This window comes from Mesocricetus auratus, unplaced genomic scaffold, assembly GCF_017639785.1.
Source record: "Mesocricetus auratus isolate SY011 unplaced genomic scaffold, BCM_Maur_2.0 Super-Scaffold_100009, whole genome shotgun sequence".
Classification (NCBI taxonomy): Eukaryota; Metazoa; Chordata; class Mammalia; order Rodentia; family Cricetidae; genus Mesocricetus; species Mesocricetus auratus.
In genome coordinates, this window is record NW_024429193.1 from 36517277 (window position 1) to 36535708 (window position 18432).

The 18432-nt window shown below is 46.4% G+C and overlaps 1 protein-coding gene across 3 annotated transcripts in view; it reads right to left on the reverse strand.

The window, feature by feature from the left end:
- Cnn3 (calponin 3) overlaps positions 1 to 18432 on the reverse strand; it is a 156364-nt gene that overhangs the window by 5371 nt on the left and 132561 nt on the right. For 2 of the 3 annotated variants that reach the window (XM_040751957.1, XM_005077127.4), the window contains 4 exons: positions 2816 to 2937; positions 2555 to 2621; positions 853 to 990; positions 377 to 493 (listed from right to left, as the gene is read on the reverse strand). In XM_040751957.1, the coding sequence (XP_040607891.1) occupies positions 377 to 493; positions 853 to 990; positions 2555 to 2621; positions 2816 to 2937 (444 nt within the window). Of the gene's footprint in view, positions 1 to 376; positions 494 to 852; positions 991 to 2554; positions 2622 to 2815; positions 2938 to 15471; positions 15575 to 18432 lie in introns of those variants that run through there. The other variant, XM_021231225.2, reaches the window with a different exon arrangement.

The following is an 18432-nucleotide window of genomic DNA, read 5'->3' on the forward strand; positions in this document are numbered from 1 at the left end:
GATTTGTTTGCCTCTGCCTCTTGAGTGCTGGGATAAAAGGCCCATGCCACCACTGCCTAGCTAATTTTCATTTTTTGAGACAAGGTCTCATTCTGTAGGTCAGGCTGGTCTTGAACTTGCATGTAGCCCAGGAGGGCTTCAAATTCTGAGCAATCCTCCTGTCTCAGACTGCTAAGTGCTGGGATTACAGGTGCAAACCACCACGCCCCACCATTGGTTTTAAATAGATCGAAACTGTGTAAGCCATGTGTATATCGAAGCAATCTACATTATAGAACTTTCACAAACACTTTACTCATGAGGTGCATAACGTTTTACGTGGCAATAATTAATGACACTATGCTAATGAATGAAAAAATAGCATCACACCACTTACCTGTAAACCAATTACACTCTGGCCAGCCTTTAATTTGCCCTCATCGAAACGTCTTGTTTGTTTTTCTGCATACTTAACTCCAATGTCAATGGTTGTGTGGAACCCTTTTGTTTTCGCCTAGACACAAACACATTCACCAACTGAGTTGGAACACAGATATTCTGCCACCAGCATTTGAAGAGGGAACAACAAAGAAATGATGTCCACAGACGGGGCTTCATGGGTGAGATCACATCATTCCAGAGGAAGAAAACATACTTAGGGCTACTCAATGGTAATTCTGTAGCCTTTGAAATGTGAGGGTTCTAATTAACCTCGCTGGCATAAGCTGATGTCAGCGGTCTTTTCACGAAGCTAGCAATTACAGAAGACACAGGCCCCGCCCCACTGGGTTTGGGCATCCCTGAGAGAACAATGATGTAATTCACCACCTATGTGCAGGAAGATTTTCAACCAAGTGAAAAGCAGGTACATACCAGGCCTGCTAGAGCCACCAGCGTAGTCTGAACCTGGGTCATGTTGCCATTCTCAAAAAGATCATTTGCTTCAAATATGTCGTGGGGCTTCATACCATAAGCCTGAATAGCTTTAATAAAGTTGCCGATATTCTCCAACTATAAACAGAAAGAGGAGTCAAAACTGTGGATACACCAAGATTCTTCAGTCTTGATGGGTGGTTAACAAGACTCCAGAAAGAAGGGTTTTTGATTAGGATACCCTATCAGATACAAAGTAAGCACAAAGCTCTTTCTGGAAAGGGGCCCACAGAACAAACAGTCTTTTAAAGTAGATCTAAAAACACAAACAAACCCCACCAAAATAACAAAATCCACCAACCTCCCACCACAAAAATAAAATAAAACCACACACTTTTGTTGTTGTTCTTGTTCTGAGACAATAAACAAACAAACCAGCAAATTCAAACTGGCCACGGACTGGTTACAGAGCCAACAAAGATCTTTACTTTCTGATCCTCCTGCTTAGCTCTCCACCCTCCAGACCTGGTGTTGGAGTTAGAGGTGAGCACTGCTGATCACCCTATTTATGCTGTGCTGGGGACCAAACACAGGACTTCCCAAATGCTAGACAAGCACTCTACGAACTGGGCACATTTACACCTCCACACTCCCTGCTTTTCAAAGCTCTTTAAGGGCAAAATCAGCCATGTGCTGTATGCATGTGTGTGTTCTGTGGGCGTTTAGGTGTATGTGCATACATGTACATGTGCAGGCTAGGGGCCTACATTAGATACTTTCTCCCATCACTTCCCGTTTTACTGCCTGAAGCAAGGAGGGTCTTCGTACACCAGGGTGTACCTACTAAGCTAGCCAGCTTGCCCTGGCGATTCCGACTCTGCCTCCATGTAACTGGGATTATCGGTCCACCCTGCTTTTACGGGGATCTGAAAGAGTCCTTGGGCTTAGGTGGTGACCACTTTATCACTACTCCCCAGGCCCATCATTCTTACACGTTTTTAAGAATTCGGTGCCACAGTTATCCAGGCCTGGAGTTATCAAAAGTTACACACATATAATCAATAATTCACTGTGTTTTAATTTTAGTTTCAAAGTAAGCTGGTTAGGTACTTAAGACCCAATAAACAGTCAATGCCACTTCAGCTGCACCAATGATATGAAGCTGTGATGCCATGCTCCATCATAAAGCCTTGTTCTCCCCCTTTCTTCTTATGGTTCAGATGGTATCTGCGTAAAATTGTATCAAATCCTTCAAAGCAGACTAAATGCAGAAAATTTTCTAAAACTAAAACACGAGAAGAGACCAGTACAGTAAGCAATCATGCCAACATTTTTAATGGCAAAACCAAACATAGCCATGTGTGCAACTTTCTGATTCCACACACACACAATTAATACAAAACAATTGGCCTTTTCACCAAATAAAAAGAAAACCAGCTGAGATAGTGCATCTTACTTGTAATTCTAGGTCTAGGGAGGCAGAGGCAGGAATACATCATATCCTGAGTTCTGTCCATTGTGAAGTATATAATGAATGAGGCCAGTCTTGTGAAACCCTTGACTCAAACAAGAGAAGGAAAGGAGGGAAGGGGAACCAGAGAGAACAGAGGGAGGGGAGAGAAGAAGGGAGAGAAGGGAGGGAAGGACCAGAGAGAGGAGGGGAGGAAAGAGAGGGATTGGAGGTTGCTCACTTGGCAATTACCTGAGGCCAGTTTAGTGAAGACTCGTTGACTTTCTTCACAGAGCCTGGCTGTAGCTTGTTGATGAGTCTAAAAACAAAATCACAAGGACACTTTATGGGTCAAAACCAAAACTAGAACGTCAAGCGATCTCCTGGAGTCAGTGAAGGCAGGTATACACTGGTAGACCATCAAGGTCAGCATCCTAGATTTGGAACTAGAATTAAAGCAAAGGCGCGTGGACAGGAGCAGGAGAGCGGGAACAACCCAGGAAGGCCACTTACTCGCAGAGGATGATGCCATCCTTCAAGCCCAGCTGGAAGTTGGTGCCAATGCCCATGCCTGTCACCTCCTCTATCCAGTTGCGCAGGTCCTCCTCGGCCTGTTGGTCATACTTGGATGCAATCTGAAACACAAGGTCCCTAACTTTAGAGGGGCTCAGTAACAGGGTGCCACCCACTGCCTGTGTTCCTTACCCCCTAAGCCCAGCTGTGACAGGCAGGAGAGCTCACAGGTGACCTGAGTCGGCTGTTACAGCTTCAGTAACTACATACACACAAACTGCTGGTGAAGGCAGTGTCCACTAAGGAGCATGGAGAGAGAAGCTGGGACCAAGAAGTCAAGACTGAGTCTGAGTCACCACACAAGGGACACGATTTAGCAGAATGTTGCAATACGGCATCAGCAGGACCTTAAACTTTAAAGATTAAGCTGTTAATCACCACATTCCAAAGAAAGGCACAGAGAGATTCCAACACATGGAACTATGTTACACGGTATCTCAACCATCTAGGACATACCATTCCAAGAGTTCGTCCAGAAAGTTCTGAGATCTGCCTTCTATTACATCAAACACAAACTATACTACACCCACATGTGTGGGCATGCAAGCTCATGGGGACACGGATGGATGAACGGACGGGGACACGGACGGACGGACACGGACACACACACACACACATTAATAAATACACTTCTAAAAATACATTTAAAAGGCATTTCTCTGGGCTTAAAAATACATTTGAAAGATCCTTTCATAATAATATCATAACCGGTGGAGACTAGAAGTTATCAATTGGATCTCCTGAGATTAGAGTCATAGAAGGATGTTAGCCACCAAGTGGGTGCTATGAATTTAATACAGGTTCTCTGAAAGAGCAACCAATGCTTAAGTGCTGAACCATCACTCCAGCTCCCTAAACTTATTTAAAAATGAAACTTAGATATTAAAAATGACATGTACTACACCTTTAACTCCAGCCCACACAAGGTAGATGGAAGTAAATCTCATAAGTTTCAGGTCGAGGGAGGGAGGGATGCTCAAGTTCCCTGGCCCCAAAAGTCCCTTAAAGAGGTTTGTCAATGAAGAACAGAGTCAGGCAGAGGCGGTGCTCACCTTTAATCCCAGCACTCAGGAGGCAGAGGCAGGCAGATCTCTGAGTTCATATCTACAGAGCAAGTTCCAGGACAGTCAGGGCTACACAGAGAAACTGTGTCAAGAACCAAAAAAAAAAAAAAAAGGAGGCGGCAGCTGCAGCTGGGAACAAGGTAAGATCATGCACTCTTTGTCTTTTCATTCAACACAGGTAAATATGCCAACTAAAGACACTTAGGCAGAGCCCAGGGGCTACAGATAGGAGCCTGGGCATCAATTACAGCATTGTCAGAAATGAAAATGAACAGCAGGGATGTCTGCTGCTCATAAAACACAATGAGGCTTAAGGACAGAGATGCAGAGCACTCCACTGCTCAGAAGGAGGGCCTTAGAGCTCAGGCCCCGCAGGAGCAAAACAGCTACAAAGAACTCCAGGCTGCCTGTGTGCTGGTCTAGGAGAGTCACAGGTCAGCGGGGGTCAGGGTGGGCATGTGACACCCAACAATGAAAGTCTTAAAAACAAATGGCCACATCTGACTACACTTGACCACGTTCCTCTTCAGGTGACAATGATGGCTTTACTTTTTTTTTTTTTTTTTTAATTCCCAAGGCGGGAAAAGATGTCATTTCTCAAGTCAAATAAAGGAAAGAGACACACCCTCCTCTGGCAGGCTCATTAAAGCTTTCAGATGGCCTTGGAACAGCATGGGGGCACGGCAGGTGCACCTCCTCCCCCATAACCACGGGGAGGCTCCACTGAAGTAAACAGATGATTCAGGGACTGCTGTGTCCCCTTCACACTCCATTACCTGGATAATGGATAATTTACTTCAACTGTGAGTTTGCTGAACCAAGATTACAAAAGGAAATCCTGCAAGTTTGTACAGTCATGTTAAGACTGTGTGCAGCAAGGTTCTCTTCCTGTGCCCGAATTCCTTGAAGCAGTCTACTTTATTACCTGTCAGCTTGGTGACACTGGGGGCTGACTGGGGGAGCAGGGAGGAGGTATGGATAGTAGATTCTGCCTGGGATCTTCTGATCCAGTTCCTGTCTCCACAGAAGCAAGACTGACTTCAATGAGTTCCCTAAGTTCCTTCTAGTTGTTCACAAACTTGGTCAATCAAGAACTGTAGACACATGGTACAGACACACACGCAGGCAACACACACACACACACACACACACCAACCTCCTTGCATACTTGTAATCCCAACACAAGAAGACAGACAGGGAGACAGAGGCAGATTAAGGTAAAGCCACTATGGGGTACCCAGTGAGACCAGATTTGAGGTTGGGGTGAAAAGATATTCTCTTGCTTTTCAAACATAGAAGATGAAATTGCTACAGGATTTTTCCGTTGCAGAACAGTGATGATGATTTTTAAATGCAGTCTGTGTGTGTGTGTGTGTGAGATAAGTGTGGGGGAGTCAGAGGACAACTTTGGGGAGTTGGCTCTCTCCTTCCTTGTTTGTGAGGCAGGTCTCTCGTTTCTATGGATAGTACAGAGTTCAAACAGAGCTGCTCTATAACAAAGGGACAATGCCTCTCCTACATACCACAAGCTATTAAAAAAGCCCTCTATCTGGTATGGGGTAGTTTTTCTGAGTGGTATAGAACCCCTCAAACATCACAGGCCATTGCCAGTCTTCTTTGTTATCCCCTAGATCCATATACACAAACAACACAGAAAAATCCTAGAAGTCAGTCTCCGTACTCAGAAAGAAAAGTACACAGCCATGAACCTTGAAAGCTACAAATGTCCTGGCAAGATGTGGCCACCAGTGAAACAGAGGGATGGAGTTATGAGAATAACCAGTCAGTTTCTGATTGAACTTCAGGCTCATTCCACATGACTTGGCACTGTTAACTGGACCAAAAACCCATGGCTGCCTAAATATAGTTAAGAACCTACTAATCTTATTTTGCTAAATGGACCCAGTAATAAACCGCATCCTAAGTTCTCACTTAGCACCCATGGTTCAACCCTCATCAGAGATGCTTCTTTTTGCAGGGGTTGGCGGTTAATACAGAGACCCACAACTGGTCAGCGTGCACAGAATAAGGGCCTATGGAGTGACCAACTCTAAATGCGACACCTATACCCCAGGCCCTGCCCACAAGGTTCAGAGGTCGCTGTTGAGAGAGGCAGTGGGAAAGTTGTAGAGCAGAGGTGGACATCTGCAGCAAAACGTAGTCGCCTGGCATGACAAGGCTGTAGCACACATAGACTCACAGCTGTGACCACAGCTCAAGACTTGCACAAGATCAAGTCAGCCAAAATTCCAGAATGGAAGGGTTCATGATGTCCCAGTCCTAGGAGAGGAGCTGTCGGCAAAGAGAGTTGTCATCAGGGATGTGATCCTAGAGAGGGTACACATGCCCCCCCAGTAGATGATCCCACACCCATGTCCATCCAGGCAGCACTAAGTGCATTCAGTGGGCTTAACTGAGCACATGAAGTTGGGAAGGGAAGTGGTGGGCAGATTGGGTGGTGAATTTGGTCAAAACACATCACGTGCATTGCGGAATTCTCAAAACTAAATTTAAAAAAGCAAATGCCCTTTAGCCAATACAATTCACCATTTTCACCTTCAAAGCTTTAATTTCTGAACTTATGGCTAAATCTTCCTTGTAACAAAGCAAAAAACAAAAAACAAAAAGCCCCAATAACCCTAATGTTAGAATAAAGATACAGCCTGCAGAAAGGAGGGGAGACACGCTGCTAGGCCAATGTGGTGACACATGTCTTTGTCTTTAGCCCCAGCACTTGATAAGCAGACACTAGATCTTTTGAGTTCAAGGACAGCCTGGTGAGTTCTAGGCCAGGAACTAGCTCCAGGTCAGGACTACCTAGTGAAACACTGTCTCAAAAACCAACAACAATCACCAATCACATATAAGGGTATTCATATCTAGACTATATAAAGATTTCAAATAAAGAAACATCAAGACAAAAATCATCCAATCCATAAATAGGCTATGAAACACAGTTCTCAAGAGAAATACAAATGGTCAATAAATACTTTTTTTGTTAAATGGTTCAACAACTTTAGGCATCAGGGAAATGCAAATTCAAACTGCTTTGAAATACATCACTCCATTTAGAATAGTGGTCATCAAGAAAACACTGACCTGGTGGCTGGTGGTGCATGTCTTTAATCCTAGCACTCAGGAGGCAGAGGCAGACTGAGACTAGTCTACAGAGCTAGTTCCAGGACACCTATAGGCTACACAAAGAAACCGAGAGAGAAAAGGAGGGGGGGAGAAAGGGAGGGAGGGAGAGAGGAAGGAAGGAAGGAAGGAAGGAAGGAAGGAAGGAAGGAAGGAAGGAAGGAAGGAAGGAAGGAAGGAAGATTCATTAATAACCCCAAAAAATGTTGTTCTATAATTTGTTGGGAGAAAACTCACTCACTCCTCAAAGTTTTTTTTTTTCTTTTGCTTTTTTTTCCGAGACAGGGTTTCTCTATATTGTTTTGGAGGCTGACCTGGAACTCACTCTGAAGACCAGGCTGGCCCTGAATTCACAGAGATCCTCCTGCCTCTATCTCCCAAGTGCTGGGATTAAAGGCGTGCGCCACCAACACCTGGCGATTCAAAGTTGTTTATAAACATCACTTTCCTTCTTCAAAACTTACCTTTCCTGACCTTCGCAAGCTATTTTCTCAAACTTCTGCCTGGCTGTTAAAGTCCCCAAGAAACCCCGCAGAGCTCCTCCTCCCCACCTTTTCCATATCAAAACTGAAGTGAAGACCTCGGAGCTGAGAATTGTGCCTGAGCACAGTGGTGGAGCCTCCTCCCTGAGGCTCGCCAGCATCTTCCTGGGGACACCGTTAAGCCTTCCAGAGTGTTAGTCGGTGTCGTAGTTAGGGTTTCTATCACTGTGAAGAAACACCATGACCACAGCAACTCTTACAAAGGAAAAGATTTAACTGGGGCTGGCTCACAGTTCAGAGTTGAGTCCATTGTCATGATGGCAGGAAGCATGGTGGCAGGCAGGCAGACATGGTGCTGGAGGGATACTAAGAGTTCTACATCTGGATCTGCAGGCAGCAGGAAGAGAGCACCACGCTGGGCCTGGCTTGAGCATCTGAGACCTCAAACCCCACCACCCCCAGCAACACTCCCTCCAACACCACCACACCTACTCCAACAAGCCATACTTCTTAATAACAGTGCCACTCCCTACAGGTCTATGGGGGTCGTTTTTACTCAAATCTCCACAAATGAGTGCACCATCCTCTACTGCCAGCCAACACTCAGTTCTGCTATCACTCCCCTTGAACACCAACTGTCCGTCCTCCCTCCCACCTCCTTGCTAAGAACACAACTAAGAGCATCAGGCTGAGCTTCCCAACCTGCGCTTCTCCTCAGCCATCTGCTCAACCTTAGCACTCCAGTCTGGGCAGCTCAGAGAATCCACTGGGAGTTGGATTCTCTGCGTGGCTAGTCTTCAGTCTCACTTTAGATTGCTACAGAGCAGCATTTGCTCACAAAAATTAAATTATGGAAGTATGTACATCACACAGAAAGGGTCTTTTTTATTTTTAAATTTAAATTAGAAACAAGGTTGCTTCACATGTCAATCCCAGGTCCCTGTCCCTTTCCCTCCCCTCCTCCCACACGCTACCACCAACCCCCCCCCAATATCCCCTCATTTCCCCAAAGAGGGAGGCCCTCCGTGGGGATGTCCATAGTCTGTCATTTCATCCAGGGCAGGGCCTAGGCCCTCCCCCAAGAGTCCAGGCTGAGAGGGCATCACAGAGAGGGTCTTATAGGCGACCGTGAACAAAATCTTACACAAACTTTAGACCCTCCAAAACTCAGTCCACTCAACACAGTTTCATTCCTGTGAACTAAACCTGGCAGAGATGGAAGACGGTAGGGAAAAGGTCACTAGGACAAAGTGACGATGACAGACAACAAGGGAAAGAAATGCCAGATGGACTAGGGTATATAAATCTCTTTTCATCACCACTCCCAAGCTCACCCCCTTCTTCAAAGTGTCGTCCTCTGTCAAATAAAACATAAAACAACACAGGAAGGATTCTCTTCAAAACCACAAGCCCCAAGGGCCTGCACTTCCTAATCGTAGGAGACACTACATCAGATAAAAGCCTTCCAGTTGCTAAGAGGCAGCCAAGACCTGGCACTGCGTAGAGTTTCAGTTCAAGTCTTCAATAGGAAGACAAAGTAACCAGGGAGACAAAAGGTTTCTAAGGCATCTCAGCAACAGACTAGAAACAAATCCATCATTATTTGTACTGCTGTTTTTGGTGTGAGCAGCAAGCATTCAACAAGAAGCTGCTAGGCACCTAGAGGTAGAGGGCTCGCCCTCATGGGAAACAAACTGCCCTAGTCCTTTACATAAAATAACATAGTATGTACACATAGCCATGCACATCCATGTGTACTTTAAATCAACTGCACACTTACACTAGTCAATACAATGTAAACGATGTGTATGTATGTGTATATATGTGTATACACACACACACACACAGAGGCATTATAGAGTACAGGGCATAATGAGAATGAAAATACATGCTTGGCAAACATAATTTTTTTAAAGAGGGGGTTTAAGACAGGGTTTCTCTGTGGCTTTGGAGGCTGTCCTGGAACTCAGAGATCTTCCTGCCTCTGCCTCCCGAGCACTGGGATAAAAGGCATGTGCCACCACTGGCGCAAACACAATTTTTCTCCTAGTATTTTTGATGTGGTTGATCGAATCTGCAGATGCCTGCCCATGCATATACCTAATCGATTTTCCTTCCCGCAATAAATCATCACAGAGACAGTTCAAACAATGTTCAGGGTTATTGTTTCTGGTACTGACAACAGTCTCCCAATCTTCAGCCAGGCCTAATTCTCCCGAGGCTGCTTTTGAGCCACTCAGATGATTCAGCGTGACCCTAATGTATCTACCTTAAACCTACACTCACCTTAGAGCCTGTGGTGGTTTACAGTGCATGCCCCACAAAGGCTGAGTCCTCAGTTAGTGGAACTGTTTGACAAGATTACAAAGTGTGGCCTGGTGGGAGGAGTGTGTCACCGGGAGTGGGTTTTAAGGTTTCCAAAGCTCATGCCAGGCCTGTGTCTGCCTGCGGGTCAGGATGTAAAGTTCTCAGTTACTGCTCCGGCATCATGCCTGTCCGTTTCCCACCATGCTGGTCGTGGGCTCACCCTCTCAGACTGTAAGCAAGCCCCCAATTAACCGCTTTCTTTCATGAATTGCTGTGGTCACGGTGTCTCTTCACAGAGATAGAACGTTAACTAAAACAGCATCTGTGACGTGTTTCCTGGATTCTTTCAGCTTCTTCTAGTCCTCTCTTCTATACTCTGCTCAAACGGCTAGGAAGCACAGTTCAGAGGCAGAACCAAGAGGTCTTATTTTAGTAGTACAGAATCCGAAGTCATTCTATAGCGTGCACTCGCTAAGGAAATCTGAAAGTCAAGGACAATCACATCTGTAGCAGGCTAACAGAGTGACATCTACGGGCATCTCGAAAGCAGGCCTTCCTCTCAAAGGTACAGCCAGATCTTCAGACCAGGCTACCCTCCACCCACCCCATAGACCATGTTAGTTTCCTCTTGTTGAGACAAAATATCTCAAGCCAGATTTCTTTTGGCTCAGTTCAGTCCATGGCCACTGGGCCCTGCTGTCTTTGGGCCTGGGATGGAAACTACTCAGCTGATGGTGTCTGTAAAGAAAGGGAGACAAAGGGAGGGGAAGCCTCCCAATGACATCACTTCCTTTCACTACGTGCCACCTCCTAATGTTTCCTCCACATTGCACCAGCCGTAGGTAGACAACCAAGCTTTCAACAAACAAGACTTACCAGATGCCAATTCTACCAGTCAGATAAAAAGACCCTAAGACTTGATGATGTGAATACTACAAACTGACAAGAAACTAGAGCTTTAAAAACAGCTCTATCATGTAATCCAAACTGTACGACAGACAGAAGAAAAGGCAAAGAACAAAGTCAATGTTAGCCTCGCTGTCTAGAAAAACAATCTTTTGATTCTGAGATGTAGACCGTACTTAAAGTGCAACCCTAAAGGGGGGGGGCAGGTACAGTATGGAGACTGGCTACCCCAAAATTCAAAAACCTCAGTTAATAAGGGTGGAAACATCTCACTTCATGAGCAACTGTGACTAAGATCCTGAAGGCATGTCTGTCCACGCCCTACTCCCACCCTCCAAACAAGGGTCTCTATTACTGGTGAGAGAGGATGGCTGCCCTGGAGGAGACCTGGGACTTCTGGTAAGTGTGTGCAGGCACCGGGCAGCTGGGAGGGTAGATATCTAACAGCCAGCAAGGTTCAAAGTCACCCCCAGAACAGCCCAGGTCTCCTTCCATGAGGTAAACGGGCACTTCATCTCTGTGGCTCTGTGGTTCATGCATGGACCATGTCAGCAGCCAAAGGCCTCAGATTCAAAGGTCTGTCTTGTTTCGGGAGGCATCTGCATCTGAATGCCGCTATGGTCATCACGGGAGCCACTTATCCTTCATCAGCCAATCTGGTAATCTTAGGAGGATTGCTAGGGACGCAGATGCCTGAGGTAGTCCTGGAAGGTCAGCCAGGAGCAGTGACCAGGCACTCGGTGACGACTATCCAAGGTGAGGCAGGAAGAACTCACAGAGATGTTTCTGGAGGCTTGTGCCCAGTTCCCTTCTGATCTGGTAATGAGTGACCTAGAAGCCACGGAGTGTCTTATAAATGTAAACTGGGAACTGGAAAATCGTATTTTGTACGATAAACAAATTATCCAAGATACATCTAAAACCATGCCCCAAAAGTCTAGAACTAACAGTGAGCAGACTAAGTTAAGCTAATGTTCTCTTTGTGTAGGGATCTAACTATTGTCTGTTTGAATCACAATGGCCTGATGAGAGCATTAGCTACAAGAAGGAAGTGTGTAAGAAGTATGTGAGCTATTAGACCACCCACAGCTATTACCACGTAACTTCACAGAGAGGGAAAATCCACTTGGCAAAGTGTGGTCTAGACTCTTGTCTACAGAGACGTGTCCTTTCCACATCCCTGGGTTATCATCGTGACTCAAACAGGAGGTAGTTCCGAATCAAATACACAGAATGCTGGGTAATCGCTCAACTGCACCCTGGTCAAGCCACAGCATGCCAATAATGTGATCCAGATGCATTCTAAAAGAGGACAAACTGATTATCAGGCTCTAGAACAGTGGTGCTCAACCCCTTTGGGACACTGAATGCCCCTTTCAATAAGGGTTGCCTGAGACCATCAGAAAACACCAATATTTACATTGTGATTCATAACAATAGCAACTACATTCATGTAGTTGCAAAGAAAAGAATTTTATGGTTGAGGGTCACCACAGCATGAAGAACTGTATTAAAGAGTCTTAGTATTAGGAAGATTGACAACTACTGCTCTTAGAAAGATCTAACTGGGTGGCAAAAAACTAAAAGAATTCAGATACAGCCAAGCATAGTGGCCCATGCTTATAATCCCAGCATTTAGGAGACAGAGGCAGCATTACAAGTTGGAAGCTAGTCTGTCTCAATGAATAAATGTTCAATCAATCACACACAGCCTATTCTGAAAAACTGGGCAGCCAGCAGTGACTATACACATCCTAGCCTGGAAGTTTATGAGTGATGGTAGCCATGATCCGAATATTAACTGAAAGTTTTACAGGAGACAGAGCCAATTTATTCTGAGGCACAAGAAGGTTAGACACAGGAAAAATAAATAGAAGTACCAAGGAAATAGACTAGAAGCCAAATGGAAAAATACCTTGTTAGTACCAATGAAGTGCGAGCAGGAAGCCCACTTGCAAAAAAAAAAAAAAAAAAAGGCCAGTGGGAAGCAGATTCTCTCTGACAAAGGGCTTTCTTGTCAATTTGAGAGATCTATAGAAATTCTGCTGAAAGAGGGTCCTAGCCAAGGCTGCAATGGGTGAAAATACGGCTACCTCTCAAGTTTGTACTCTCTGTTCCCACCAGGGCCGGAACACACATGCATCTGTCTCCACGGCAGCATGGATGGTGTCAGTTCTGCTGCTGTTCACCTTTGAGCCCACACACGGGCTACGTTGGCTGCAGCACCTTCTGCAGCGTTGGGGTGTGTATTCACTCCTCGAGGGATAACTTCAAGTTTACCTTAGAGAATGCAAGTGGAGATCCACTGTGATTTGAGGAATTCACAAGACGCACTTCACCACCATAGTCCCCAAAAGCTCCTTGGTACTGACCTCGGCAAGCCTCCTCCCAGGTGAGCATCCCATCGGTGTCTGAGTAACCGTCAGCCATGCGGCTCTGTCCATTACTGAGCTGGATATTCAGGACAGGTAGGAGGCCCTAACTGTGGAGCTGCCTGGGGGCCCAGATCTGTTATCTCAAACTACAAGTGCCTTTAGTACAATGGCCTCTTGGTCCATTTGACAGTGCTGCCCTGACACAACCACTACAGATCTGGAATGCTAAACTTTAAAGGCAGGTTACAGGCTGGCTAGGGAACCCCACAAATGTATTACATGTGCAAGAAAGCACAGCCTTTTCCCACCCTGAAAAAATTAGAGGACATGAAGCTTCCATTAACTAACAGGATGGAATGTCCCATTTTCCCCAAAACAACAAGCTCCCCTGTGCTTCATGAACTGGCAGGGGAAGTGACCTTCAGGGAGTGAAGCCCTGAGTGAGCATGCGCTGGTGACATGGGCGTGGCCAGGTGAAGCCCAGAGGCAAAGCCCTTTTCTGGTCTGAGTGCAAATGTTGACAGTGTTTACAGAAAATGTCCACCATGGCTTCCCTGTGCGCCAGTCCCCCTACAGAGACTGCTCCTACACCAAGACCAGTTAAATCTGTCTCCTTGCTCAGCTGTATTTAATAACTATGCCTCCATTTTTATCTTCATGTAATAACCCTGTTTTCCCATTCAGCTGTATGCAATAACCCCACCTCTATTCAACTGCATATAATAAACACACCGAGCTTCCAACATGCTGTGGTTTCTCCATCAGAGAGCCCACTCCAGCCCATCCCAGATTTCCTGTACATGTGTCTGTCCTTTCTTCATTCCCTCATTGGCCCTAGCCCCCAGACCCAAGCAGCGCAAGAACTTGGGAGAGACCCTAACTTAAAAGCTCGAGTTCATTTTTCTTTTAATGTGATAATGTGAAAAATAATAAACTTGGGCCAGGTGGTGGTGGCGCACGCCTTTTATCCCAGCACTTGGGAGGCAGAGGCAGGTGGATTTCTGTGAGTTCGAGACCAGCCTGGTCTACAGAGTGAGCTCCGGGACAGCCAGGACTGTTACACAGAGAAACAGAGAAACCCTGTCTCGAAAAACAGAGGGGAGGGAGGGGGGGAGGGAGGGGGAGAGAGAGAGAGAGAGAGAGAGAGAGAGAGAGAGAGAGAGAGAGAGAGAGAGAACATAAACTTGGGGGTTAGGGTCACCATGACCTACGCAAATGCCACTGAAGACAGGTTAGAAGCTAACTGTAGTTCAAGCCTCACTCACCACAACAAAGAAGGAAATAAGCGGTTAGAAGACTCAATTTTTTTTTCACAAACACACACACACACATATAAATAAATAAAACTTGAACACAGCTTCCTGTTACAAGTCAGGACCTGGTGATGGGGCTCCAGGATATCCCGATCAACAGGAAAGACAACTCACACTGTATGTGACCACCACCGAGCTTGAATACAGCCAAGAGGAACAAAGTTGGTCCTCATGAACTGTAGTGTTGGTCAGTGTTCAGTCCCAGCACAAAGGTCACAAAGGTCTCCCTGAGGTGATGTGACAGCACACAGGCCCAGAACCCCAAACGGAAGGCCTGCTTCCCATCCTTTCCCATCCCCTCCAGGGAGCAAGTGCCCCGAGGCAGCAAAAGGGGCCCACAGGAGTCAGCTGACACAGCTGCAGAATGCAGTGTACTCCACACACAGGCCAAACCACCTTCCCTCCTGTGGCTATGCTACCAGCTCAGGAGCTCCAGGCCAGGCCGGGGCCAAAGACACACCCATTCCATATAAGAGCAACACTAAAGGCCCCATCGCCTGTTTCAGGGTTCTCTACTCTCTTCTCGATTCTGCTAACCCTCAACTCCACTCTGTCCCCAGTCTCCCTCACTGGCCCTTCCATGGGCACAGGCTCCCATCTCAACTGAAAGGAGCACACCTTTGAAGGAAGGTGAAGCCAGTCTCTAGCACTGGCCGGTTTCTCTCTATGTCCGGCCAGCTCTCTCCATTTCCTCTTAGTGCTCTCACCTCCTGGAAAAACGCTCCACTGAAGACAAGCTCCTAACAGGCTAGCAGTAAGGGCTCAACAGCCCAATCCACGGCCTGTTTCCAGCCCTCCTCCTGCATGAGACCAGCCTTCCCGGGCCTCTGACGCTCCTTCCCTGCATTTGTCAAAGGCCCCTCCCTGTCTTGGGGCTCCTCACCCTGGCCTGCCCTCTCCAGGCTCAGCATCTTTCTTCTCTGCCCCTTGAAAGATGTTGGTTCTCTCTGAACTCAGGCCTAGGACTAAAGTGGATAAGGTCTGAAAACTGCTGGGCACCTGCACACATACCACACTTCCTCTGCTGCAAACCTTAGACCCTTAGTGGCTCTCCATCGCACGGCTGCTGAGAATAACCCCAAGTTCCTCCGTGAACACTGCAGAGCTCCCTGAACATCCCCCTTCTCCTATGCTCTGTTGGCCGTTCCCACTCAGACACTGGAAGACGGCTCATATTCAGTTCCAGGTGTTCCCTCTCTACCACAACACCTGGTGCTCAGGCCCCTTGCATAAAATGGTATTTTAAGTAGTACATGCAAGTAACCTGTGCACATCCTTCCATGACATTTCATGTGTAGTACTGGAGATGGTACCCAGGGCTTCCCGCCTGCTAAGCAGTCTCTCTATCACCAAGTCACTTCAGCGCTGCCCACATACTTAAAATCATCTCTAGATTACTTACATTGCCTAACAGAAATGCAAATGCTTTGTAAATAGTTACCATACCGTACTGTTCAGAGAACAGGTGGGAAAGTCTGTGTAAATGTTCAATACAGACACCAGTATTCTGGGGGATATTTCCAGTGCATGGTTGGCTGCCTCCACATATGTGAAGCTCCCAGCCACAGAAGGCTGACTACGTATTATTATGATTAATTAACTCACACCATCTGATGGCCATTTAACATGGGATCATTCTGATGCCACCTAAGTTTTTTACTTACCAAGTAATTTCCAATGGAAGTGTCCTCACCCCTCCCCACTGTCCCATTCCCACGTATGAAAGGGTGACCAGTGAAACAGGGAGCACATGTGCTGGTGACCATACGTACGATAAGAAAGAGCACGTGCCTTGAGCCTCCCCAAGGCCATTTACATAGTTCTGTTGGTTTTTGCTTGTCTGGCTGTATTTCCTTTGAGATTTGCTTCTATATGGATGGTCCAAGTGTGAGTGTATGTGTAAGTGTGTGCACCTGTGTACACATGGAGACGGGAAAAAAAGGGCATCAGGTGTCCTGTTCCATCATTCCCTACCTATTAGTGTGAGACAGGCTCTCTCCCTCAACGTGGGGCTCATGTTTCCTCATACAGGCTAGAATCCAGACACCCCAGAGATGCCTCTGTCTCTACCCTCCTCTGAGCTAGGATTACAGGCATGGATGGTTGCTCGGGAACTAAGAGATCAACTCTAATTCTTATGATTGTATAGCAGGCCTCTCAACCAATGAGCATCCCTGTTGTCTGGTTTTCCTGAGGCAGGGTCTTACGGGGCCCAGAGTCCCAGGATGGCCTTGGAACTTACTATGTAGCTGTAGGTAGTAGCCATGAATTCCTGATCCTTCTTTCTCTATCTTCCAAGTACTGGCTTCAGTTGACGAGAAAAAAAATTTAAAGTGATAGACTGATTTGTTTTTTTTTTAATGAACACTGCTGAATACTTAAAGCAAACTTAAGTTCTGGGTCCAGAGCACTTCCCCACACAAGCATCTTTAAGGAAAATTTCCCTACGGAAGTAGTGGGCAAATCACGGAACTCCCAACAACAGAGGCCAGCTCAGCTGGTGGAGTATCTGAGTGACACTGGGGGTGACCCGAGCCATGGAGATGAGGGTAAGGGATACAGGGTTCTTTCAGCGCTTTGCTCCTACATGGTGGCACCGTTCCCACTCCTCACAATTAGTCATTTACCCAACAAAGATTAAAGAGTTGGAGAGGTTCTCACAAGCAAGGAGGAAAGCAGAGATGGCCTATCCGAAGACTGAGGCCAAGCAGGAATCTGGACCCAGGTCTGCCCGGAGTCTAAGCCTTTTCAACTTTTCTTCTACTCTATCCAGCTCATAGCTAGCTCATCAATTTTTTTTTTGCTTGCATATATTTATTTTAGAAACAATCTTATTTTACCCATCAGCCCCCCATTTCCTTGCCCTCCCATACCCCCCACCCACTCCCCAAGGATAGTGAGGCCTTCCACAGGGGATCACCAAAGTCTGTGGGCAGAGTATGCCTCCATTCCCAAACCACTGAGCAGAGATGAGCAAAGAGGACTGCTTGGGCCCAGGAATTACAAGGTTAATCTGGGCAACATTGTACGATCCCTCCATCTCAAAAAACAAACAAACCAAAAACAAAAAAGGCAGTCACGATCCCCCTGTCCCCCAGTGTCACTGTATCACACTGGTACACTAGAGCCTGCTGCCAGCTAAGAACTCTGCTTCCAATAAGCAGCGGAACCTGCAGTCTCAGGGGGGCAGTGCCAGCATGGTTCAGAAGTTCATAGGAAGATATCTGGCAAAGATATCTCAGACTGAAAACTGTTCTACTGGCCTCTCTGGAAAGTAGCCTCTTGCCACAGTCAGAAGGTACTAGAAAATCAACTACAGGAAAGATTCTAAAATCGAACCACTGGCCACTAAGAAGAAAAAGAAAAGGTAATGAGATTGAGCCAGGAGAAGAAGAAAACTAGAGTTGAAAACCTCACTGGCAAGATAAATGTCCAGGTGTATCTGGTCAGGGTGAGGGAAATGAGGGTTCCTAATACACAGCATCCAGGCTCTCTGCAGAAACATGAATTCAACATCCAGGCTCAGAACAGCCTGAGGGATGCAGTTTTGCTGCTGCTAATGGCCATGGACCCCAACAAGTTCCCAAGGATGAGGTTCATGTACATACAGTTTCTATGCATGATGGAAAGTATAACAAGACTGCTATTGCTTTTCTTTTAGGGGAATGTGTATATATGTGTAGAAAACAGGAGACAACTTGGGGTGCCATCCCTCAAACACCATCTATTTCCTCTACCCCTGAGACAGGGTCTCTTACTGCCCTGGGATTTGTTGAGTAGGCTAGGCTACCTGCCATGAGCTCCGAGGATCTATCTATCTACCTGTCTCAGCTTCCCCAGTGCTGGGATGACAAGCAAAAGCTACCATACCCAGCTGGGTTTGTTTGTTTTTTTTTGTTTTTATCTCCCTGTGGCTCCTTGGGAATCAAACTCGGGTCCACAAGGCAAGCATGGAATTATTTCCCCGCTCCC